The sequence below is a fragment of the Monodelphis domestica genome, chromosome 3 (assembly GCF_027887165.1).
Source record: "Monodelphis domestica isolate mMonDom1 chromosome 3, mMonDom1.pri, whole genome shotgun sequence".
Classification (NCBI taxonomy): Eukaryota; Metazoa; Chordata; class Mammalia; order Didelphimorphia; family Didelphidae; genus Monodelphis; species Monodelphis domestica.
Window position 1 is genome coordinate 6,959,146 of NC_077229.1, and position 24,852 is coordinate 6,983,997.

At 44.9% G+C, this 24,852-nt stretch overlaps 1 protein-coding gene across 4 annotated transcripts; it reads left to right on the forward strand.

Annotated features, from left to right (window-relative positions):
• Positions 1 to 478: 478 nt before the first annotated feature.
• LOC103098320 (zinc finger protein 79-like) lies at positions 479 to 24,533 on the forward strand. Of its 4 annotated transcripts, XM_007490620.2 has the most exons (6): positions 479 to 794; positions 3,052 to 3,257; positions 6,987 to 7,109; positions 13,963 to 14,089; positions 15,524 to 15,619; positions 23,186 to 24,533. In XM_007490620.2, the coding sequence occupies exons 3-6, from the start codon at positions 7,005 to 7,007 to the stop codon at positions 24,124 to 24,126; spliced, it is 1,269 nt and encodes a 422-aa protein (XP_007490682.1). In that variant the 5' UTR covers positions 479 to 794; positions 3,052 to 3,257; positions 6,987 to 7,004; the 3' UTR covers positions 24,127 to 24,533. The 4 variants fall into 4 exon arrangements, with proteins under 4 accessions (XP_007490682.1, XP_056676427.1, XP_056676428.1 ...); XM_056820449.1 differs by lacking the exon at positions 3,052 to 3,257; XM_056820450.1 differs by lacking the exon at positions 6,987 to 7,109 and having other exon boundaries at positions 485 to 794.
• Positions 24,534 to 24,852: the final 319 nt, after the last annotated feature.

Consider the following 24,852-nt stretch of genomic DNA (forward strand, 5'->3'; position numbering starts at 1 on the left):
TCTCTTCCTCTCTGTCTCTTTCTCCCTCTCATTCTGTCTCTGTCTCCCCCCCTCCATTCGGCATTTAGAAATCAAATCTGTGGTGACCAATTCAACATTCAGTCCAACCATAAGCTTAAGGCCTGGCAGAGGGCTCGGAGGTCTCCTAGCGTTATGGTAGGATTTGCGCTGAGGCAAACACAAGAGTAAACATATGAATAAATTTCTGATTTACTGTCTGGGAAGGCCCGTAGCTACGAGGCCCGGGACATCCCCTCAGCTTGCCTTCCTCGTCCTACAGGCGCTCCCCACGCGCTTGATCCCAGCACCAAGGCCGGCGGAACCTCCCTCCATCCCCGGAAGTCGCCGTCTCCACTTCCCAGGCTCGCGAGCTCTCCCATTACTAAACTTCTGCTACCTGGCTGGGAACTTCCCGCGGCGGAAACGCGCCCTTCTTCCTCGGGCCTTCATTGGTGCCCGAGACCGAGGCTGCCCAAAGCCCCGCCCCCCTGGGGAGTTCCTTCCGCGCGGGGACCGAATCGCCCAGCCCGTTCCCATTTCTCTGCCGCCAGCGCGTGAGGAGAATCTCCCTGAGGCCCCCACACTGTCTTAGGACCCAGAAGAGCCTGGAACTCCGCACGCCTGAGGCCCCGGGACGCTTTTCTTTCCTCCCGGAAGCCCCGAGACTGCAGCGAAGTGAAGCTCGTACCAGTTCCACCTCCTCCACCTCCTCCTCCTCCTCCTCTGCCAGAGCTCTTCTCGCCTCGCTCCTTAACCTGCTGTGAAACTTCCTCCGCCCGGCGCCTGCAGCCTCGGTAATTATGAAGTGCTGGCGGGAAAGGGGGGCCGGGGAGAGAGAGAGAGAGAGAGGAGCCTTGGGGAGGGTGGGAAGCCGAGAGCTGGACTGAGTTCGAATCCTCCCTTTTACGATTCCCTCTGGGGCAAACACCTCCCGCCTGGGCCTCCTGGAACCCAATTCCTGGATCCCCTCCTAACCCGGGAGCCTCTAGCCGCCCTTCACCCCCATTCCCCCCCCTCCCCCCGCCCCGCAATGGTCATGGGACTCTGCAGTTGAGCGGGGCTGACTGGCTGGCCCTGGAGAGGAGCGGAACGGGCAGAGCCTTGGTGGGAGTTTCCTGCGGGGTATGATGTATCCCGGGGCTCCTCTGCTGTGTGACAGTGGTCCTCTGTGACCTCTGGATTCCTCTGCAGGATCTTCTTTCTTGCTAAAACGTCCTGCCTGGAGGGGGTGTCCAGGGAGGGGTGAGGCAGTACCAGATGCAGTTTTACTGTGCCCAGTAAGGACCCAGGAGTCCTGCCTCCCAGCCTCTGGGCCCCGGACACCCGAGCTCCTGCTCCCTCCCACCTTGGGCAGCCTCAGCTTCAGTCACCCCAAGCAGGCTCTATTCTGGCTAAACAGGCAATAATGAGCAGAGGGAGGGCGGAGAGTGAAGGGGAGATCAGGAGGGCTTCCCGGAGGAGGCGAAATTGTCCTTTGGGCTGTAGGGAAGCCAGAGAGGGCAGTGGGCCGAGCTGGGGAGGGAGAGCCTGTGAGCCACCCCTGGGGGACAGCCAGAGAAGGGGGCTCCTGGCCAGGAGCTGGAGGTGCTGTTCGTGGACTCCCAGGAGACTGGTGTGTCCTGGGCAGAGGGGGTGGCAGGAAGCAGGGCTGAAGAGCATCATGGGGGATTTGATACAGGGTAGGCTAGACCCAAGGAAAGTCACCTGAGGGGCTGAATGGAGGCTGGCAGGGAGGGGGAAGAGAGCCCAGGAGGCCAGCAGAGCCCCAGTCAGGGCTGAGGGAGGAGGAGTGTCTTCCCCACAGGGAGGACTGCCCTCTGGCAAAGGGAGCCCAACCTGGGCGGCTGGGAAACCTAGGGGAGAGTGCCAGCCCTGCAATGGCGTGGGCTTGGGTTCCAATATGGCCTCAGACCCTTCCTGTACTCTTTAGGTGGCTCCCCCTTTTGTCTTTGAACCCTGAGACTGGCCTGACCCCCTGAAAGGGCTTCCTGGCTGGAAAAATCTCCCTCTGGAGGCTGGCTGGGCCTCCTTGGAGCACTGGGAAGCCCCCCTCCCCATGATCCTCCCACAGCCCAAAGGGGCCTCTGGGATGGAAGAGACAAGGTGGTCCTCCTGCAGCCACTCCCCCGCCCCAGAGAGCGGGACTTTAGCTTTGGGCCAGTTTCTTGGCATTTGGGCCTCCCTTGGTCTCTTGGCCACATCTAGGCCCTGTTCCTGGTTCTGCTTTTCCCATTTTTTCTCCTTCCCTCTCCCACACTGACCCCCCTCCTTCAACTGCCTGATTCTCCTGAGATGGCTCAAACGCCGATATGCCGGAACTCCCAGATGGCCCCTGTTTGTGGGCCTTACATTCCCTCGGTGTCCCCATCCCCACTCCATGGAGCCCTGCTCTCATCCAGGAGCTCTCTGCTGCTCCCACATTCCTCAGGCTATATCTAGGCCATTGTGGGGAGGGGAGGACAGGGAAGGGTCCCTAGAATGGGGGGGGGGGACTTTTTCCTGCCCAGCCTGTGTTGGTGGTCCTCGTGGAATCCCAACCCAGTGGTGGAGTCTAGGAGGAGAGAGGAGCCATTCCAGGGGCCCAGGGATTCCTGACCAAGGTGTCCTGACCCCCAGCTCCTGCTTAGAGATTCCTTTGTGCTGCCCTCAGACCCAGCCTTCCTGAGCTCTGCCTTCTTGCCTTCAGGGTTCCCCAGGAGCCAAAGTCCTTTCCTGGCCCCCTGGCCCTTGGGCTGGTTCCCATCAGAGCCCAGGCCTTGGGCTTCTTGGCTCTAGTTCCCTTTGGGATTCTCAGCCTCAGCTGTGCCAGAAGGTCCAAGGTACCCTCCCCAGTTCCTAGGGAGACCCCAGCACCCTTTCATCCTGTTTTCCTATGCTCAGCCACCCCCAGGAACATTTGAGTCTTTCCAGTGTCTCTATCCTCCGTTATGTTTATAATAGATGAAGGAAAAGGGATGGAGACAGAGAGACTTTGTGTGTGTGTGTGTTTGTGTGTTAGAGATGATCAGAGATGAGTTAGACACCGTTTGGCTCTCTTCCCTTTCACTAAAGGACTCCAGAGTAGTATCCCTGAGGTGATGTTTGAGCAAGGATGGACAGAGACCATTGCCCAAACAAGAGTCTTCAGTGGCTTGAAGAACCAACTTTTCCCCAAGGCTTTGCTGGAACCTGGGACCCAAGAAAACCTCCTCTCTGTACACAACCCTGAAGAGAAAGGCTGAATGGCTTCTACTCTGGATTTCCTTGACCAAAGCTAGGTAGACAGCCTTCTCCAGTTCCCTCTTTCTCCCCTTTTCTCCTTTCTCATTCTCTAAAAGACAACTTTGATCTGACTGTAATTTACTCAGAAAGGGGTGGTTTATTAGGTCAGGGAACAAGGGAGGATTAATAAGGAGGGATTAGGAAACCCTAACAGAAACCCCAGCAGTTGGTGTCTTCTCTGCTCAGCTGAGCCAAACTGCTATGACTTTTGTGGGTTTTTCTTCCTTCTCCCTAAGCTATCTATTAGACTACACTGTAGTAGGTCACTAGTGTCCTCCTTTGGTAGGCACAGTTTGGGACAGGTCTTTGGGGTGACCCCATGAGGTTTCAGGGTTAAAAGCCCCTCGGCAGCTGATGATGGTATTTCTACTCCGTTGGTAGGTGCTCCAATGATTTGAGGAATCTTTCTATTTGTTCAGGGCAAGGGGAACTTGTGGCAAATCTCAGGTATCTGTTTTGAGTCCTGAGCCCAGGTCCTCTGTTCCAGTGTCCAGAGAGCAAAAGACCCTGTAAACCTTAAAATTTCTTAGACTTATGAATGTTGGAAATTTCCCCATTGGGAAATTTCATACTTGGAAAAAAAAAATTCCTACTGATTGTAAGAACTCTATTAGAATATGAAACTCCTTGGCATGGGAGGATCCTTCTCCCTACTTAAGACTACTTTAGGACACAATGGAAAGGGCTTTGACCTATGCTTAAGCATAGAACAGGAAGTTCTTTGAGTCATGATTGATTTTAGAATTGATTCAATAGAGATACTTGGAATGACAGAACCAGGTCTTGGAACTTCCAATCTCCACCCTGCTCAGGGTAACAGGATTTAGGAAGAGCTGCAGCAAAGATCAAGATTTAATTATTTGAGAATATGACCTTCAACAGACATGTGCAAAGGAAACAGACCTCTGGGCGGTCCTGGGTTACCCTAGAGCCACCATTGGCACAGGGAAGACATGGACAGTGATTGGTAGATGTGAGAACTGAGGGGAGGGGACTTAGATGGTTTCCTTAAAGATAGCAGGTCTGAGGAGAGGGGAGGAGGAGGTTTAGCTCTGGGAGGTTTTGCTCTGAAGGAGTCTGAGAGGAGAGAGGTCCTGGAGGGAGAGCTCCTGGAGAGGTCTGAGAGGAGGGCTTGCTCTGAAGGAGGCTGGAGGTGGAGGTCCATGAGACTGTTTCTCCATTTTGGTCACGTGAGTGATAGGGACTGATCTCTTTTCTTTGCCTCAGCTATCTAAGGGCTTGTGCCTTTGGCCCAGCCTAAACAGAGGGGGTATTTAAGCCCTATTCCCTTCTCTCCCCTTTCTCTCTCCCTCTCTCTCTCTCTATCTCTAATACCTTTCTTCATCCTGTTTGTAATTAAACTCCATAAAAGGTTGACTACTGACTTGAGTTTTCATTTAGGAATTACATAGCTGAATTCCTTGGCGACCTTAAATTAATATATATCAGTCTTTTAAAGTGATTTCCATGTCACAACCCCCTCCTTAGTTCTCTTTCCCACAAGCCTCCTTGTTGCTTCCAACTGTCCTTCCTGTCACTGCTTCCAACATTCTAAATATTCTCTTTATTCAAGTGTCATTCCTACACCTCCTTGCTAGGAGCTCTGTTGGACCATGTGCCTTCCCAGCCCTTCTCTTGGCTCCCCTTTCCCATGCTTCCCTGCTCCTCCTACTGGCAGAACCCTTAAGCCCCTTCCATGCAAAAGGGGATTGGGCTCCCATCCCTAGCCCTGGAGGTTCTGCCTGGGCACATCCTGTGTGGGATCCCAAACCTCTGCTGCCTCTAGGGGTCTGGGAGGATAGGAGAAAGGAGGGGGCAGAAGCGGAGAATCAGAGGGAGGGGGCTCATCTTCCCCTTCAGACCATCTTCTCTTCCCAAGCTGCCTCGCCCCCTCTGCTGATAGCAGGCTCTCCCCTGAGGGCAAGGCTCAGGCCTGGGAAGAGAAGAGAAAACCTCTGCCCTTCTTGAGTCCCTTCTCCCTCCCCAGCTAAGGATGTAGAAGCCCAGGACCTGGCCCTAGGAGGGATGGGGCTGAGCCAGATCCCAAGCTAGAAGGGAGATCAGGGTAGCTTCTCAAGTACCACCAAGAGCAATTGTCCTGGGGAATGAGCCCAAAGGCAGTGAAGAAGATAGACTTTTTTTCTACACAGGGGGAAAGAGGGGAGAGTGTCCAGGGAGGGAGTGCCCTAGAGGGGGGCTCTAGGCCAACTCCTGCTGCTTAGAAGGATAGAGAAGTCAGATGTTCCCTGGGCCAAGGGAGGCCTGTTGGGAAGAGCTTTGGCTGGAGCTCCATTCATGGGGATCAGAAAGTGGGGGGGGGGGGAGGGTCAAAATCTGAGTGGGGAGGTGTAAAAAGGAATTTTTTATTCCCATTTTAATTTAACAAGTGACCTGGAGGTCTTCTTACCATAGAGATGTATAGGGATTAACCAGCTGAGTTGCAGGAAGCAGAAACCATAGAGCTAGGAAGCAGGAACCATAGAGACAAGAAGTGCTGTAGGGAAAGGGTATAAAAGGGGACCAGCATCATTTGGTCATTCCATCAGTTGCTGGCAGTTGGGGGAAAGTTTGGTGGCTGGTGGGTATTTGCTAGAATGTAAATGCAGGTCTGAGCTTACTGAGAGTGCTTTTTGGTTTTAGACTGTAGATATTTTTTGGGTTTGGGTATGGGCTGTTCGGTGTTTTTTCTTTTGTGAACTTTTTAGAAGGTGGCTGGTCTTCTTCATTTTTTTTTTTAATTTTATAGTATTTTATTTGTTCATTTCCATGCATTTTTCATTAAAGACAAAGATCATTTTCTTTTCCTCCCTCCCACCCCCTGTGGCCGACGCGTGATTCCACTGGTATCATATGTGTTCTTGACTTGAACCCATTGCCATGTTGTTAGTATTTGCATCAGAGTGTTCGCTCCGAGTCTTTCCTCTGTCATGTCCCCTCAGCCATTGTAGTCAGGCAGTTGCTTTTCCTCGGTGTTTCTATTCCCTCAGTTTGTCCTCTGCTTTTGGATAGTGTTTTTTTCTCCTTGATCCCTGCAGATTGTGCAGGGACATTACACCACCACTAATGGAGAAGTCCATTATATTCGATTATACCACAGTGTGTTTGTCTCTGTGTACAATGTTCTCCTGGTTCTGCTCCTCTCGCTCTGCATCACTTCCTGGAGGTTGTTCCAGTTCACATGGAAATCCTCCACTTTATTATTCCTTTGAGCACAATAGTATTCCATCACCAACATATACCACAATTTGTTCAGCCATTCCCCAATTGATGGGCATCCCCTCATTTTCCAATTTTTGGCCACCAGCTGGTCTTCTTCATTGACAGACCTAATTGGGGTTGGATTAAACACTGATTTGAGTTGGTTTTGATGGGGCTTGATTGGTTTGGAAATTTGTGGGGTGATTGTTATTAGTGGTTGTTATAGACAATTATAGGTAGATATAGGCAGTTTTAGGTAGTAAATATAGATAGTTATAGGTAGTTATTGGATAACTAGTATAAACATTGGGAAATTTTCATTCTCTACCTCTAATGTTTCTCTCCTTTACTATATTCTTTTACTATCTTTATTTTAATTTAAACTGTTAATTGTTAAAAGGTGCTAGAAGTTTTCTTTCCTTTCACTTAGAGGGATAATATTAATTTATAACTCTATTCTCATTAAAACTTAAATGATTAAAAGCTGCTCTCTTATTTTGTCAAAACTCCTAATTTAACCCTTACAGAGACAAGGCAGGGAAAAGATGGAGAAGTTTCACCAGCTGGATTCACTGGGGCTACTTTGCTACCTCTATAGGGAGCCTGGAGTCTCAGGGATGGCCTTTGAGAGGAACAGATTCCCAGACCAGGTCAGTGCATTCCATCCCCATCAGGCAATGAGGTCTTTCCCTGGCTCTTGACACAAAATGGACTGGGAAGCTGCTGCCTCCTAACTACTGGGCCATTTCTGTCCTCACATCCCAGGCAGTAGGAACTGCCCTTCTTGGCTCTCATCTTAGCTTTGGGAGTGATTGATTGGCCCTTGGATCCCTCAGTCCCCAAGAGCTCACCCCAGGCACTGGCTCCTATTTCAGATTTCTCCCCATCACGAATGAATGTCAAGTATGACCATTGACTCTTCTTCCTTGTCTAGGGATTGTGTTGTTGATCTCTCTACTTGCCTGGTGACATTCACACCCTCTTCCTCTGCTTCCTTTCACCAGTTCCCTCTTGAGTCTGGTCTGGAGCAGAGCCTGAGAGTGTCCTCTGGTCTATGCGGTCCTCAGGGAAGACTTTGTCCCCTGGTGCTGCTCACTAGTTTCTGCTTCAAGTCCTTGAATCTTCCCAGGTTTTTCCAGGTCCTTCCTCTTTCCCATTTCATAGCCCAAGTCAACCAGTGTAGAGGAAGACCCTGGTTTGTGCCTGGCACTCCTCAGCACAAAGGAAGGGAGAAGCCATTGGCCACCCTCCAAGCAAACCCCAAGTCTGACTAAGGAGACCCCTTAGCAGCCATATCCAAACAAGCTCTGTTCAGGCACAATGAAGGGAGGCATTGTGGGAAGGAAGGCTCTAAAGGGAGATCATTGGTTCCTGAGGGGAAGATTCAGCTGGGACTTGAAGGAAGCTCCAAGGCCAGAGACAGGAGGGAGAACATTCCTTGTAGGGAAATAGACCAGCATTCTGGTGCTGAGCTCCCTGACTTGGAGAGATTCCAAGGAGTTTGGGGTGAACCCAGGAAGGTTCCTCATACAGAAATGGGACCTTGTTCTCAGAAGAGGAGCTTTGACTATTTTGAGCAGAGGTGTTTGTACCTGAGCCAGCAGCTGGGTACATTCCTTCTCTATTCAGTAGAATTCTTCACTGGCCTAGTCCTTCCCTTGTTGGACAAATAGAGAGAAAGGGGTGAGTTTCTGGAAAACCTGGGAGATTTTTGCAAATATTGGTAGGGAGGTCCTGAGGGAGACATCCTGGCCTTGTCACAAAGGCATCCAGCTCAATGGCAAAGAAAGGGATACAGCCAGAATGGAGTGCTTTATGTTCTCCTAAAAATCTACTTTCAGCCATCTGTTTAATCACCTTCTGCGGTAAATCTTCTTATTCTCATCATTTCACAGTTGAAGAACCTGAGGTAAACAGAGGTTATGGTTCTGTGCAAAAGTTTTTCTGCTTTAAGGAATCAAACTTTTCCCTTTTTTGGGTAATTGCCTCTATCTGGAATTCAGCTAAGCTTTTGTGTCCTTGAACTGCAAATTAAAACATCACTGAGGCACCCTCTCATGCCACTTGACAGGAGGTATTTTCTTTAATCTGTTCCATTGCTTTATCTCCTTACTTACTAGTACCCCAGGTTTAGGATGACTGCTGACTTGTGATCTGGTCTGCTGTTCCCCAGTTATCCTGTCTTCTTTTCATCATTTTCTTTGATATGGTTGATCTTTTGTTTTTCCCAAATGAATTTTGTTAGGATTTTATTCAGCCCTGTCAGATATCCTCTTCCTCAGGGCATGAGGGGTGAAATTACATTTTTTTTCCCTGGATTATATTTTTGGATTTGAAACTATATAAATTCTGTTTAATCTGAAGCAGCTTCTGTGAAGTTTCATTAGAGAAATTTGTGTGGACTAAAGGGTGGAGTTCCCCCTCTCTGAGAGAGATGTTGAGGCTGATCTGGCTGCTGTTTCCAGAAAATCTCTGTTTTCAGTGTTCCCATAAAGCATGGTGTCAGCCTTTCCTGTAAGGTGTGTGAACAAGCTGACCATGTGCCATCTCCTGAGCTGATTCCCTCTTGGGAAGGAAGGAAGGGTTTGGGGCAGTAAGGGGTGAATTGTGGAAACATTCCTTATCTTGTGACTCATTGCTAGAGCTGGCTCAGTTCCCTTCTGTTCATTTTGTGGCCTTATCCAAATTCTGTCTGGTGAGGAAAGTTTATTTAATCAGGAGAATTGGGAGAAAGCCAAGTTACATTATTTGAACCTCTTCCTGCCTGACTTGGAAACTGGACTGCCTGTACCTGCTGTTTAGAGACCCTCGGCTAAGGTGCAAGCTTAGGTTGACATAGTCAGATTCTGAGACTGATGGAAGGAGTTTTCTCCTCATTGTACATCTCAGGCATTAGTGGGTCTTATCTGCAATCTGGGTCCATATTGATCAATCACTTATTGCTTCTTTGTTCTTTTGATTGCTTACAGATTTTGGGAAGGAGTGGGACCCCTTTTTAGAGAACTTCCTCTGTTCCTCTTCCTCATCCTGATTTGGCAATTCTTTCCTCTATTTAGAAAGCAGATGACCCAACATTGTATTGTTTCCTTTGCATTCACTGGTTTTATTTAATTCATCTCTTTTAAGGTAGAAAAGTCTCTTCCTCCCCCCCTCCCCCCCTGCTTTTGAGGTCCAGCACTAAGCCCAGGAAAGGACCTGGTCCTTATTGGTTGGGCAGGTGGCATACATTGCTTTAATAAATTGATGTGCTCAGAAGAGCAGAGCTTAGATTGCTCAGGCATTTCATCTTTCATTTATCACAGTTAACCTCTTAATTTTCTTCAAATTTGCCTGGAAATCTGGTTCCTGGGTCAAAGCTATCCCTGTCCTCCAAGTGCCACACTGGACACCTGCACTCTGACTACAAATTGCAGCCTCCTCCCCTCCCCCCCAGGAGAAGTAGATTCCAGGAACCAAGTCTCTCTGGCCTCAGTGTGAGTCCTCATATCCCTTTAACCATGAGAACATTCATCAGTGGAACCCCCTTCCATGTCAAGGTAGGGCCTCTATCCATCTTCTCAGACTTTGCCTTCTACTCCGAACCTCCTCCCCTGTATGTTCTCTTTCTGAGAGGTTAGAGACCTCCTCCTCAGTCCTTCTTCTCTCAGCCCTATCTGCAAACTTTGTTGCTTTTGGCCCACTCTCTCTTCCTTGATATTCTCTTCTCTCTAGAATTTTAGGAAATGGTCCTCTCTCTCTCTCTGTCTCTCTGTCTCTCTGTCTCTGTCTCTCTGTCTCTCTATCCTGGTTTAGCTCCTACCTCTCTGACCTGTGATTTTCTGTCTTCTCTGCTGGCTCTTCCACTAGATCTTGTAACAGTGGGATTAGGGTGAGGGAGATCCTCTAACCCTGTCTTTGGCTCTCTATTGTTCTCCCTCTGGACTTCTGTACTTGGTGATCTCATCAGCTACCAGTGATGTAAGCACCATCTCTCTGCTGATGAGTCTCAGAGCTGTATTTTCTGGTCTAATTTCTGTGCTGACCTCTAGTCTTTCTTCTCATATTTTCTTGCAGGGATTTCACATTAGGTGACCAGTAAGCATCTTGAGCTGAGTGTGTCCAAAACACAGTGTTCTCTCTCACCAAGACAGAACCCCCACCTTGATAGCTGCACCCTTCTCATCTCTCAGCCTCAAAACCAAGGAGCCACCCTTGACTCCTCACTGTCCCTTTCCCACATATCCAATATGATGCCAGGACCTGTCAGTTTCTGTAGTGTCTCCCCAATATGCCCCCTTCTCTCCTGTGGCACTGCCATCCTCCTGGTGGAGACCCACCTCACCTCCCTCCTGGACTATTGAGACATCCTGCTGCTGAATCTCTCTCCCACAAGGCTCTTCCTACTCCAATGCCTCCTCTGTTCTCCTACCAGAGTGATTTTCCTACAGCTCAGTTCTGATCATGTTACTCCCCTACTCCATAAATGCAATTCTGTTTGGTGTTCTAAGTCTTCTTTCCTGTCTTCTTATTCATTACTTCTTAGTCTATATTCTTAGATCTAGGGAACCTGGCCTCACCTGCAGACTTTTTAAAGAATCCTTTTCTTTCTGACTTAGAATTGATGGTAAGCATCTGTTGTGAGGCAGAAGATGGCTAAGAGGTAGGCAATTGGGAATAAGTGGCTTACCCAGGGTCACATAGGTAGAACGTGTTAGAGGTCATATTTGCACCCAGGATCCTCTATCTCTAGTTCTAGTTGTCCATCCTCTGAATCTCCTAAATGCCCCCAAATGGAAAAGGTTTTGTTTTTCTTCTAACCCTTACCTTTCATCTCAGGTTCAGTTGTAAGATAGATAAGTGATGAGGACTAGGCAGTCAGAGTTAAGTGACTTATCCAGGATCACACAGCTAGGAAGTGACTGAGGTCACATTTGAATCCAGGTCTTCCTCACTCCAGATCTGGCATTCAATCCACCATGTGATCTGGCTGTGTCTCGTTCCAGGCATTTTCAATGGCTTTACCTCATGTCTGGAATATTTTCCCTCCACACTTCACATCACTGACCTCTTTAAACTTACTGTAACTCCCAATTAAAGACTAAGACTTTCTACAGGAAACTTTCCCTTGTCCATCTTAGTGAGAGTGCTTTCATTCTTTCCATTCTTCCCTATTTCTCCTAGACAGAGCTTGATTTATGTCTATGTCTGTGTATTGTCTCCCTAAGCCACTGGACTGTGAACTCCTGGAGGACAAGAACTGTCTTTTGCCTCTTGGGGAATCCCCAAAAGGGCAGAACAGAGGCTGAATGTAGAGGGAATGAAAATGAAAGTTTTTGATCTTATGATGCTCTGGGTGTGTCCCCGTCTTCTCTGTATCTACCTCCTTTTCTCCCCTGTGGTCCTGTAGTCTAACACAAGAAGCATCCTATAACCTGGAAAATGTGGGTTTCAAGACTGTGAATTGCAAAAACTGTAAAGATAATTTTTAGTGTCTTGATTTAAATAAAAAATAAGTGGTTGCCATGGGAAAATTCCCAAATATGAAAATACCCAAGTCCCCTGGGTTTTATGGAGATTTTAATTAATACAAATGAAGAAATTAAGGGAAGGGAGAGAGAGAGTAGAGAGTAAATAGTATGAAGGGCCTAGGCCTGAGCCTTAAGAGAGACTAGTTAGTCTTTTATCACTCACCACAAGATTTGTCCCAAGCAAAACTCCAGTCCTTCACTGAAATCCTCAACTCCTGAACTGAGTTCAGAGCCCCAGCTCCTCCAAACTAACTCCAAACTCCAATTAAGTTCAAAGAGCCAGCTCCTTTTAAAGAGAAATTTCTCCTATGTCACCTCCCCTAAATTTTCGCATCTACCAGTCACAGTAGACCTTTTCCCCAGGACTGACCATTCTTAGTTCACATCTTCTTTTGTTATCACCTTCTCTAATTAGATTGTATCTTCTGAGTATTTCACATCTCTTTGCTAAGCTTGCCCTTTGTAAGTTGCTTGACCTTTTAGTGATTAATTTAATTTTTATAGGTACTTAACACCCTTTTGTATTAAATCTAAAAATAGACCTAGCTTAAGGTTCTAGCTTTACTATGAGTTGGGGACTTTTTCATTGTGTAAGGAGTTTACAGCTTTATCTTCCCCTAAAGTATGCCCAAGTATAGGTGGAGTAATGTTAAAATTCCCAATACATTCCTGATCAAGTGCCTCCATTTGTTACAATGGAATAGCTTAACCAAATCTTCTAATGTAGAGTCTGAGCAGTTTTTAAGATTCACAATCCTCTTGGAGCAGATGGGACACCCCAAGATTCTTCCCATGATCCCCTCTGTCTTCACCTTCACTTTTAGATCTCCTGGGTTTCCTCCTTTCTCCCTTTGTCCTTATCTGTAGTTTTTCAAAGAAGCCTCTTTCTGCTCTCTCTGATGTGCTTCTGTTACTACTATTGTCTTCAGTTATCCATTCCTTCTGCATTCCTGCTGCTTGGGGTGTTCAAGAAGCAAATGATCTCTTCCCTTTGGGGTCTCTTCCTAAAAATACTTCAGACTCCTTTTCATTGTGAAGCTCCTATTTGCAGGTGTTGGGAGTGAAATTTAACCAAAGGGTAAATTACAACAGCTCTCCAAGGAAGTCAAGCAGGGGAATGCTGCCTGTCAATAAAAGGGTTCAGGAGCTTTCCTCTGTTAATGCTCCAAACCCTAAGGAGAAGGCTAGATCTCATTGATAGGTTTGGGGGAACACAGAACAAAGAACACATAGGGTAAGTGATGTCTTTCATAGGGTGGAGGGTCACCATTGGTTATAGAGCTGGGCTAGTCAGGGACACTGTGACTGACTGGAATAATCAATAATAAAGGGCCAGCCCTGCCCCAGCCCTCCTCCTCTCCTCAGACTAAGAAGAGATTCTTGTGTGAGTCCAGTGCAAGATCAGGGCCCAAAGGGGGTGTAGAAAGGCTAGATCTGACTCCCTGGGGCTGGACTGAATCTTCCAAGGCCAGCAAATGCCTTGAAATGACACTAAAACAGTGATGAAGTGCCCAAGAGCTGGATTCTGCACTTCCCCTATGTTAAATTTATGGTTGGACTGAATATTTAATTGGTGTTCAACAGAGGTTTAAGTAATAAGTCCCAAAATGCATTACTGCATTAAATGGGATTCATGGTCATTTATTTTACAATAGAGGGAAGATATTAAGGAAGAGAAAAGGGGGGGGGAAGAATGTCAGTCAGTCTCAGCTTTTCTAGATATTTCTTTATTCAGCTTGCTCAGCCTGGGATTGTCAGAGATCAGGAAAGCTGAGAGAGTAACCCCCAGCCCAGACAGCCAATTAGTTCTGGGGAAGGTATAATAGCCCCCGTCTTCCTCCTTCCCTGTCTTTTACCTCCCCACCCCACCCCCTCCAAGCTCTGGCTTTGGGCCCCTCCCTTCTCTGGGTCAGTTTCCTTCCACAACTGACCAGAGGTGGGCTCTTCATTGTGATGTGACTCTCAGCTCTCTGTGTTCTGACCTGGGCTGCTCTAGGAGGTGGTGACATTCAAGGATGTGTCTGTGGAGTTCACACAGGAGGAGTGGCGCCTCCTGTCCCCTCCCCAGAAGGAGCTGTACAAGGAGGTGATGCTGGAGAATGCCCGGAACCTGCTCTCTGTGGGTAAGGACTCTCCCTGCTTCCCAAATCAGCCATCCAAGGGATTATCGCCCTCAGCAGCAGGCAGGATTAGGAGCAGTTTTTAATCATGAGGAAGGAATGAGGTCTGGTGTGCTGAGTCCCAGAGCCAGGCCCTCCTGCTGCCTGATTATCCTGTAAAAGGACTTTGCATCATGCAGTGGGACCTTGGGGGCTCCCTTTGGTACTCCTGAAATCTGAGATCAAATGCATGTTGGAGGATTTCAGACATAGAAGTAATCTCAGAGCTGATTTCGTCTTGCCTCTCCCAGGCATGGAATTGTTTCTCTCAAACCCCTTTAGGAAAACTGTTCAGGAGGGTTTTCTTCCCAACCTCTTCCCCTCTAGGGTGGATCTACTATTGGGGATCTTTTTCTCTGTAACCAGCATAAATCCATAGGCCACAGCTCCTAGGTGTCCCCAGGAGAGATGGTTTGTCCTTAGTCTTCCTTCCTATTGTCCTAAGGCTCGAGCAGAGCCTATGAGGAAGGGAGAGAAGGGATGAAGAGTTTATAATGACGTGCTCCTGGCCCGCTGCTCTGCTGAGGGTTTTTTCTGTTGTGTTATGGCATTTCTTCCTAACCTTCATTTTCTTAATTCAGTGACAGAAATATCCCCATTTTTCAGACGAGAAAAGAGAATTGATTAAGTGACTTGTTCTGAATCACCCACATGAGAGCTGTTTGTCGAAATGTAAAATGAGCCCTTCCTGCCTCTAATCCCAGGCCCCTTCCTCCTCCCCTTCTAGCTACCTCTCATTCCCAGATAATGGATAACTGTGGACTGAGTCCAGCCTTCTCTGAAGAAAATGCCCAGAACCTAAGATTCTGGTTCCAGATTAGTTCCCCAACTTCTCCCCACTCCTCTTACCATCCTATATGCTGAGGAGACTCTCCCCCAGGGGGCCCCATAAACCTCCTGCAGCCCCTTCTTGCCCTCCTCCATCATTGTCAAGATGAATGGACTGGCTGAGAGACAGCTTAGGGCCCAAGGAGGATGGTTGAATTCCCCAGGGGAGGAGGTAGAGACTCACTGAGAGAAGAGTCCACAAGGCTCAGAGAGGTGTCAGGGAGGGAGAATCAGGCAGGGTAATGGGGCAAAAGGCAATCTCTCACATCTCAGACTGACCCAGAATGACCCTCAGACTGAGTTTGGGAGTTTAGGAGTTTCTGCCAGAATGGACCAGCACAGGATGGGGGAGCCGGGCTGTTGGTTATTTGAGGTCCCCATTGCAGGGTAACAGGCACATCCTACCCTGGAATCCTGCATTACAGACACAGAGGGGAGAGGACAAGCTCCTGTGGGAACCCCATGGGCAGAGAATCTTATTGGAGTGATTGGACTCCCTAACCTTTCCCTAAAGAGAACTTAGTGACAAGCTTCTCCATCCTCCTACTTGACTAACTCTCCCTTGCTCAGGGCTTCCAGCTTCCCCAGAAGACGGGTTCTCTTATTTGGAGCAGAGGGAAGCCCCATGGATGCTGGAGCAAGAAGGCCTGAGGAGCTGCTGCCCAGGTGAGGGAAGGGGAAAGAGGTGCGGGAGAGCTGGGGTGACCAGAGGCTTCTGTGTGCTCTGGTGAAGTCAGGGTTAGATTTGGGGACAAGCGGTTCTGACTTGGAATTCTTTTTCAGAGGTTTTAGCAGGAGCTCCCTGGGCAAGTTACTGAACCCCTCAGCCTCAGTTTCCCTATCTGTAAGATGAGGCTGTTGGACTCCATTTTCTATAAGCTCCCTTCATGGGTCTGTGACCCTCTAAGAAGTTAGTGTTTGGGACTGAAGGGCCTGAAAGTCTCTTGCAGATGCCAGAAGGGCCGAGCTTATCCCCTCTAAGCTCTTTAGTATTTAGAAACACGTATGAGGGCTTGCTCTGTGACTGGTCCTTTGCTAAGTTATAGGGGACATAAAGGGCTGTAGTGGGCAATCCCCTGCCCTCATGGAGCTCACTTTATGCTGAAGCAGGTAGCAGCATGCCAACAGTTCTGTAGAAGACCTCTAGATCCCACCTCCAGAGTAGTTAGTCAGAGAGGGAAGGCTCTGAAGGAAAGAAGCACTAGAGATCTAATGGGGGGAAGTGGCCTGGAGCTCCTGTCAAGAAAGTTCATTCCCTCCTCCTTCTGAGTAGCCTGACCTGGCCCTCAGCATTCCTCACATAACACAGTTATGCCAGGTTTTGCATCCAGGAACATGCTGTATGTCAATAAAAGGAAGGGGCAGGTCTTTTCTAGGCTTTTGGCTTTTGGCTTTGAACAAAGGAGGGAAGAGAGCAGGCAGGGAAGGGGGAAAGACGGAGGGCCTGGCAAGCTAGACAACTCGTGTTCAGGTTACTTAGAGGAATGATGAGATTTTAAAACTATGATTGTCTACGCTTTCTATTAAACTTTATTAAGAATATTTCTGGGTAGAAATATTAATTCAATTCTTACAAGCTTCGGGAGAGCCAGACTGAGGATTCTCGGGGAAAGTATAGCAGAGAAATCAAGGGAAAGGCAGTGGCACAACTCACTGCACCTGGTCATCTCTAGAAGTTTAGCCCTGAACCTGAGGACAGATGTTCAATTGTATCTCAGGGGGAGGAAGAGATCAAGTGAGAGTGTTTGGAGCATTGGGGAGAAGTGGTTTATTGGTTCTCACAGGAAGAGAGTCATTAGCTCATTAGTGTGGGAAAGGCTGAAGATGAAAGAACAATGGGGGCACTGCAGGGAGGAGTAGATGGGTTTACATGAGGGATGGGATGGGCTTCTTTGTGCATGGAAAGAGATTTTCTTTAGCTAGGAGAAGAATGACCTTTTCCTCTGATCCTCAGTCCCAAGAGGAAAGGAGGCAGCTGAGCTGGGTGAGATGTTCAAGATAAGAGAGCCCTGCAGAGAGGTCCAGCTTTTGTTCAGTGTAATATAAAGCCAACTTCTCAGCTTAGAAGGTGAGGCAGGGGATGGGAGGATGCCATAAGGGAGAGCTGGAGATCTGGGAAATATTTGGAAGGCTGCTGTGCTGGGTGGCAAAAGGAAACCATGAGGGAGACATCATAGGATTGCCTGGCCATGGTAAGGACATAGCTGAGGTCAGGGAGCCTCAATGTTGAGTGGAGCCAGGCAGCTGGTTTCCTGATTTTCCTTCACTCCATTGACCTGCAGCCCATGAGCAGGAGTGAAGGCTGCTGCCTTACTTGGAAGTGATGCAGAGCTAAGCTTTCCCTCAATCATCAGCTCCAGGCCTTTCCTGGTCTCTGGGGCTCAGTCTTTATCCTGTTCTTAGACAATCAGGTGACCACAGCACTTCACTTTAGGGAGATGAGAGCCTACAGAGAAGTTTCTGGGATCTTCAGGATTGGGTCTGTTTTAGTTCCAATGGAGTTATTATTGACTGCTGAGTAATAATTGCAAGGGAGAGACAGAAACAGGACAGGCCAGAGCTTGCATTTGCCTTCCAGGAGAGAGACCAGAATGTAAGGAGCCTACTGAGGAAGGTAAACAGCAGTCTGGACCATCCTGGAGGTCACAATCTAGAACCCAAACATAGGGGTGGTTTAGAAAGAAGGAACAGATCCTGAATCTCACTCTGAGATGATCCAGGGAGAAAGGAGTGTTGGGAATGGAAATGCATTTAATTGAACAGGGAAATAAATCAGGAACTAGAGGAGTGAAGAGAATGACAGTTTAAGGAGAAAAGCAATGCAAGGAGGAAATCATCCAAATTCTAATGATAAAAATAAACATCACCATTTGCATATGGCCTCTAGTATATATCATACACTTGATAAATATTATCTCATTAGATCCTCATAGGAACCCTAGGAGTCACTTGATATTATTATGTCCATGTTATAGTTGAGAGTCCTGAGACCAAGAGAGCTCCTGTAACTTGCTCAGGCTTAAAAGTCCTAGCAAGTTTCTGAGGTACAATGAGAACGCACCACCACCTGTATTGGGATTTTTAAGGAGAATATCGTGAAAAAGTCAGTAGGTATATAAGGGGGGTAATAGGAAGATAGTTGTACTAGCTTTCTTGCCCATTTCCTTATAAAAGGATCATGGACTCAACTTACTGTATGAGACAAATTTTTAAACGTGGGAGATGCCATTTTTTTGTTTTTGTTTTTTTCAATTGTATTTAGTTGAAGGATTTTATTTTAGTGAAAAGAGACATTTAAAGAAAAGTAATGGCTACTCTCAAGGAGTAGGGAACAGAATTTCTTCATCTGATCTCAGATACTAGAAGAAAAAATAGATCAAAGCAGTCATGAAGTGAATTAGATAATGCTTACAGAAAAGCTAGCTGATGAAATAATAGGATTATTTAGTCTGCATACACTCAGTGGTGTCTTACCTATGAAGAGAGGATTGAATGTATAGAGCAAAAAGATTGAAAGTGAATAGTCTTGTACTGTGGATAGAGCACTGCGAGTCATAAAATTTGGTCTCAGCTGCTAGGATTTTGGGTCAAGTCACTCATCCAGCCTTTCTGGAATGTAATAAAGCTAGCCTGTCCAAAAACTGATATTTGTTATGAAGAGCAAATGAGATCACAGAGGAGGTTCTTTATTATTTAAATTGAGGTAATGGCATTTTCAATGGATAGTTTGTGCCCATTTAAGTTGGAAGACTTCTTATCTGAGGAAATAGGATATAAAGCAGTTTATGTTCTGACAGTGGATGAAAGGAGATTAAAGTTATATATGTGTATAAGTCACTATATAGGTGTATTTTACTGTTTTTTCTTTGCTTTTTAAAAATTAATTAGTTAATTAAGAATATTTTCCCATGGTTACAAGATTTATGTTCTTTACCTGCTCTCCCCCACCTAGCCCCCCTCCCATAACTGACATGTAATTCCTCTGTGTTTTGCATGTATCCTTGATCAAGACCTATTTCCATATTATTGATATTTGCACTAGGGTGATCATTTAGAGTCTATATCCCCAATTATATCCCCACTGACCCTTGTAATCAAGTGATTGTTTTTCTTCTGTGTTTCTATTCCTATAGTTCTTCCTGTAGATATGTAGATAGTGTTCTTTCTTATAGGTTTGTCAGAATTGTCCTGGAACATTGTATTGCTGCTACTAGAGAAGTCCATTACACTGGATTGGACCACAGTGTATCATTCTCTGTGTATAAGGTTCTCCTGGTTCTGCTCCTTTCACTCTGCATCAATTCCTGGAGGTCATTCCAGCTCACATGGAATTCCTCCAGTTCATTATTCCTTTGAGCACAAGAGTATTCCATCACCAAGAGATACCATAATATGTCCAGCCATTCCCCAATTGAGGGAAGGGTGTCCCCTCATTGTCCAATTTTTTCCACCACAAAGAGTGCAGCTATGAATATTTGGTACAAGTCTTTTCCCTTATTATCTGTTTACAATAGAAACTCAGCAGTGCCCTATGGACATACTTCCAAATTGCCATCCAGAATGGCTGGATCAATTTGCAACTCCAACAGCAATGTATTAATGTCCCAATTTTGCCACATCCCCCCCAACATTTATTTCCTTTACTATCATGTTAGTCAATCTGCTAGGTGTAAGGTGGTACCTCAGAGTTGTTTTAATTTGCATTTCTCTGATTATAAAAGATTTAGAACACTTTTTCATGTGTTTATTAATAGTTTGGGTTTTTTTTTATCTGAAAATAACCCATTCGTGTCCCTTGCCCATTTATCAATTGGGGAATGATTTGATTTTTTGTACAATTGATTTAGCTCTATAAATTTGAGTAATTAGACCTTTGTCAGAGTTTTTTTGTTATGAAGATTTCCCCCCAATTTGTTGCTTCCCTTCTAATTTTGGTTATATTGGCTTTGTTTGTACAAAACCTTTTTAAGTTAATGTAATCAAAATTATTTATTTTACATTTTGTAATTTTTTTCTAATTCTTGTTTCTCTTAAAATCTTTACTTTTCAAGGATCTGACATGTTGGAATCTGTGTTCACCGAATTTACTTAGTTTCCTTCTTTATATTTAAGTCATTCACCCATTCATAGTTCATCTTGGTGTAGGGTGTGAGATGTTGATCTAAATCTAATCTCTCCCATATTGTTTTTCAATTTTCCCGGCAGTTTTTGTCAAATAGTGGATTTTTCTTCCAAAGGCTAGGATCTTTGGGTTTATCATAGACTGTCTTGCTGAGGTCACTTACCCCAAGTCTATTCTACTGATCCTCTTTTCTGTCTCTCAGCCAATGTGAATTTTAGTTTTATTCCATCCTCCTTAGTTTTTAGAATTCGAACAAGAAGAAATGTATATACCCCCACTTAAGGATTATGTGTGGTGGAGGAAGGCCTATGACCGACATTTGTTAGCAAGTCACAAATCAAAAACAACTGACTGGACCCCTGGGCTGTCCTAAGCCAAGCTTACGCTACCATTGGTACTTGTGAGACACAGGAAGTGATGTAAAGAACTGCCTATATATTTCTCATCACTTCCTGTGATCAGTCTCTCAGTGTCATTGGGCTCTCTCAGCAGCATTGGCAGCTCCTGATGTCATTTTGGCGTGATTGTGGCATTTGGCTCTGTAGCGTAGATTAGGTAAGCCATCTTCTCTGAGTGACCTTGGTGAGTGTTTAGGCTGATTCCTCCTTTCCTTGACCTCCTGAAAGGCACTACCCTCCTAGGAGGCCCCTCATCTTGGAGGTGGCCTTGTGGCTGGAAGCCGAGCTAGATTCAATCTTCTGAGAAAGGTCCCTTGGCTGAGACCTCTGAACTCCCTTTAACTTACTCAAGGCAGGAGTAAGTTGTAATTAAAAATCCCAAACTGACTTGAGTATTTCATTGGGTTTGAATTTTAATCCCTGGCAACCACTAATTTAGTACATTCAGTCAAAAACCACTACTTTTACCTGTAATACCAGTACCATATAGTTTTGAGGACCACTGCTTTATAGTTTAAGATTTGATACTGCTAGGCCACCTTCCTTCACTTTTCATTATTTCCCTTAATATTCTTGATCTTTTGTTTTTTCAAATGAATTTTGTTATTTTTTTTAATGTGATAAAAAAGTTTCTGAGTAGTTTGATATGTCTGTCACTAAAAAAGTAAGATTGTTTGGGTAGGAATTTTATTTTTATTATGTCAGCTCATCCTACCCTTGATTAATTAATGTTTTTCCTATTATTTAGATCTAGTTTTAATTGTGTGGAAAGTGTTTTGTAGTTGTGTCCAAATAGTTCCTGTGTTTGTCTTGGCAGATAGTTTCCTAAATATTTTATATTGCCTAGGGAGATTTTTAAATGGAATTTCTCTTTCTAAAAAAGCTAATGATTTTTCTGGGTTTCTTTTGTATCCTGCAACTTTGCTAAAGTTGTTGATTATTTCCACTAGCTTTTTAGTTGATTCTATAGAATTCTATAGAATTCTTTAACTAGACCATCATATCATTCACAAAGAGTAATACCTTGCTCTCCTCATTACTTATTTTAAATACCTTCAATTTTTTTTCTTCTCTAATTTTTCTAATATACTGTTAAATAATAGAGGTAATAATGGGCATCCTTGTTTCACTACTGATCTTATTGAGAATGCTTCTAATTTATCCCCATTGCAGATGAAAATTTCTGATGGTTTTAGATTATTTTTAGGAAAGGTCCTTCTATTCCTATTCTTTCTAGTGTTTTCAATACGAATGAGTGTTGTGTTTTGTAAAAAAGGCTTTTTCTGCATCTATTGAGATAATCATGATTTTTGTTGGTTTCCTTGTTGATATGGTCAATTATATAGATGGTTTTCTTGATATTGAATCATCCTTGCATTCCTGGTATAAATCCCACCTGATCATAATGAATAACTCTTGTGATCACTTGCTGGAGTCTTTTTGTGAGTATTCTACTTACGATTTTTGCATCTATGTTCATTAATGAGATTGGTCCATAGTTTTCTTTTTCTGTTTTTGACCTGTTTGCCTTTGGAATCAGTACCATATTTGTGTCATAAAAGGAGTTTGGTAGAACTCCCTCTTTGCTTATTATGTCAAATCGTTTGTATAGTATTGGAATTAGCTGTTCTTTGAATGTTTGATAGAATTCACTTTTGAATCCATCTGGCTCTTGGGATTTTTTCTTTGGGAGTTTTTTGATTGCTTATTCAATTTGTTTTTCTGATATAGGATTATTTAAGAATTCTATATCTTCTTCTGTTAATCTAGGCAATTTATATTTTTGTAAATATTCATCCATATCACTTAGATTGCCATATTTATTATCATATAATTGGGCAAAATAGTTTTTAATGATTTCCTTCATTTTGTCTTCATTAGAGGTGAGGTCTCCCTTTTCATCTATGATGTTGTTAAAATGGCTTTCTTCTTTCCTTTTTTATTTTAATTGAATTGACCGGTACTTTGTCTAGATTATTTTTTTTCCATTCTTGCAGGTTGTTTTTTGAGGATTTAGTGTAGAGAACTTCAAATGTCTATTTTGCCCTCTTGTTCAAGAACATCAGGGTAGTTTTCTAAGATAATTTGTTGTAGTATGATGTCAAGATTTCTGTTTATTTCTCGGTTTTCAGGTAGTACAAATGATTCTCAAATTTTCTCTTCTAGACCAGTTTTATGTTGTCAGTGAGATATTTCATGTTTTTTTCTATTTTGTCATTCTTTTCACTTTACTAATTCTTGCTGTTTTGCAAGATCATTGGCTTCCAATTGCCCAATTCTGGTCTTTAAAGACTGGTTTTCTGTTTAAATCTTTTGATTATAAGTTCCACAGTCTTCAGTGTGTTGGGGGTTCGTCTAGGAGCTCTCAGGGGTAGGTCCCTTATGATCTTAGTCGGCTGCCAAGGACCTCGAGGTGCCCCTCGCTTGCTGATTCTAGCACGTTGGCTCTGAGTATGTGTCTCTGTACGTGGGGTGTGGGAGGGTTGATCAGCTTGCGTTTTGGTTGAAGCTATTTCCACCCTTTATAGTGTGGAAATGCCGAAATCCCACATACCTTCAATGCTGTGCCGTACAGTGGAGTCCCTTCGTTCATATGAATTTGGTTTTTTTGACCTTTTGAAGTAGTTTATAATGGTAAGTGGTGAAGAGAGAGTCCTGCTTCTACACTGCATTCATGTTATCCCAGAAGTTCCTTCTGTTTGTTTATTTTAGGAGAGATCATACCTGAAATGAAGTTGAATCCAACAAAGGTGAACTCTCCTGTAGAAGAAATGATCTTACAAAGATTCATGAGAGATTGTCCCAATAACTTAATTTCTGGAGAATTCTCTGTTGCGTCTCAAAATTTATCCCGTATTGAACATCAAAGAAGGCAGACTGGGGAGAAACCTTATCAATGCAAACAATGTGGAAACACATTCAGTCTGCGCTCCAGTCTTGCTGTACATCAGAGAAGGCACACTGGGGAGAGACCTTATGAATGCCAGGAATGTGGAAAGACTTTTAGTCAGAGATCCCATCTTGCTACACATCATAGAATCCACACTGGGGAGAAACCTTATGCATGTAAGCAATGTGAAAAGAGATTTACTTCTAGTGCTAATCTTGCTAGGCATCAGAGAATGCACACTGGGGAGAAACCTTATGAATGCCAGCAATGTGGAAAGTCATTTGGTCAGAGGTATCATCTTGCTAAACATCATAGAATCCACACTGGGGAGAAACATTATAAATGCCAGCAATGTGGAAAGGCATTTGGTCAGAGGCGATGTCTTGCTAAGCATCAGAGAATGCACACTGGAGAGAAACCTTACGAATGCCAAGAATGTGGAAAGATACTCAGTCGGAGGTCCACTCTTGCTGTACATCAAAGAAGGCACACTGGGGAGAAACCTTATGAATGCCAAAAATGTGGAAAGACATTCAATCAGAGTTCCAATCTTGCTGCACATCAGAGAATCCATACTGGGGAAAAACCTTATGAATGTAAACAATGTGGAAAGACATTTAGTCATAGTTCCAGTCTTGCTGCACATAAGAGAATGCACAGTGGGGAGAAACCTTATGAATGCCAAAAATGTGGAAAGACATTTAGTCATCGTGCTAATCTTGTTCGACATCAGAGAATCCATACTGGGGAGAAACCTTATTAATGCAAACAGTGTGGAAACACATTCAATCTGAGCTCTGATCTTGCTGTACATCAGAGAAGGCACACTGGGGAGAAACCTTATGAATGCAAACAATGTGGAAATTCAGTTTGAGTGCTAGTCTTGCTAGACATCATGAAACCCACACTGCAGAGAAATCTTGTGAATGCAAGCAATGCGGAAAGGCATTCAGGCTGTATTCTAATTTTACTGTACAGTACATCAGAGAATTCACATGTCGGAGAAACATTATGAATGTTAAGAAATGTGGGATGATATTCACATTGCAGTTCCAGTCTTGCTATTGTGTGAAGGAAATTTACCCTATCCCTTTCTGAAGCAACAGAAATAAAAAGATAACTAATGATGTGTGTTTCCAATATGAAATAAAACTATTGATGTTCCATGTATCTGTCAGTTTGACACTGTGGACTGATTGCACCCAGAGGCCAGTGTAACAATTGATACAATCACACTTATTTCTACCATTTCTAAACCCTTCACTTGCATATGAAATCTTACGCCTATTTTGCATTAAGGTCCATGCTACCTATGTGGCAAACATTTATCACACTAGTACAGAATGCTAAGTTAAATAGGTTTATTTGGAGGAGGCCAGACTTTCAATAATCCCAGATTTTGGTCAAATCTAGAGCGTTAGGAGATAGCCTTTTTTATGCCAAGAAAACTGATGATGCAGTGACAGAAAGTAGTCATAATTTTAAAAAA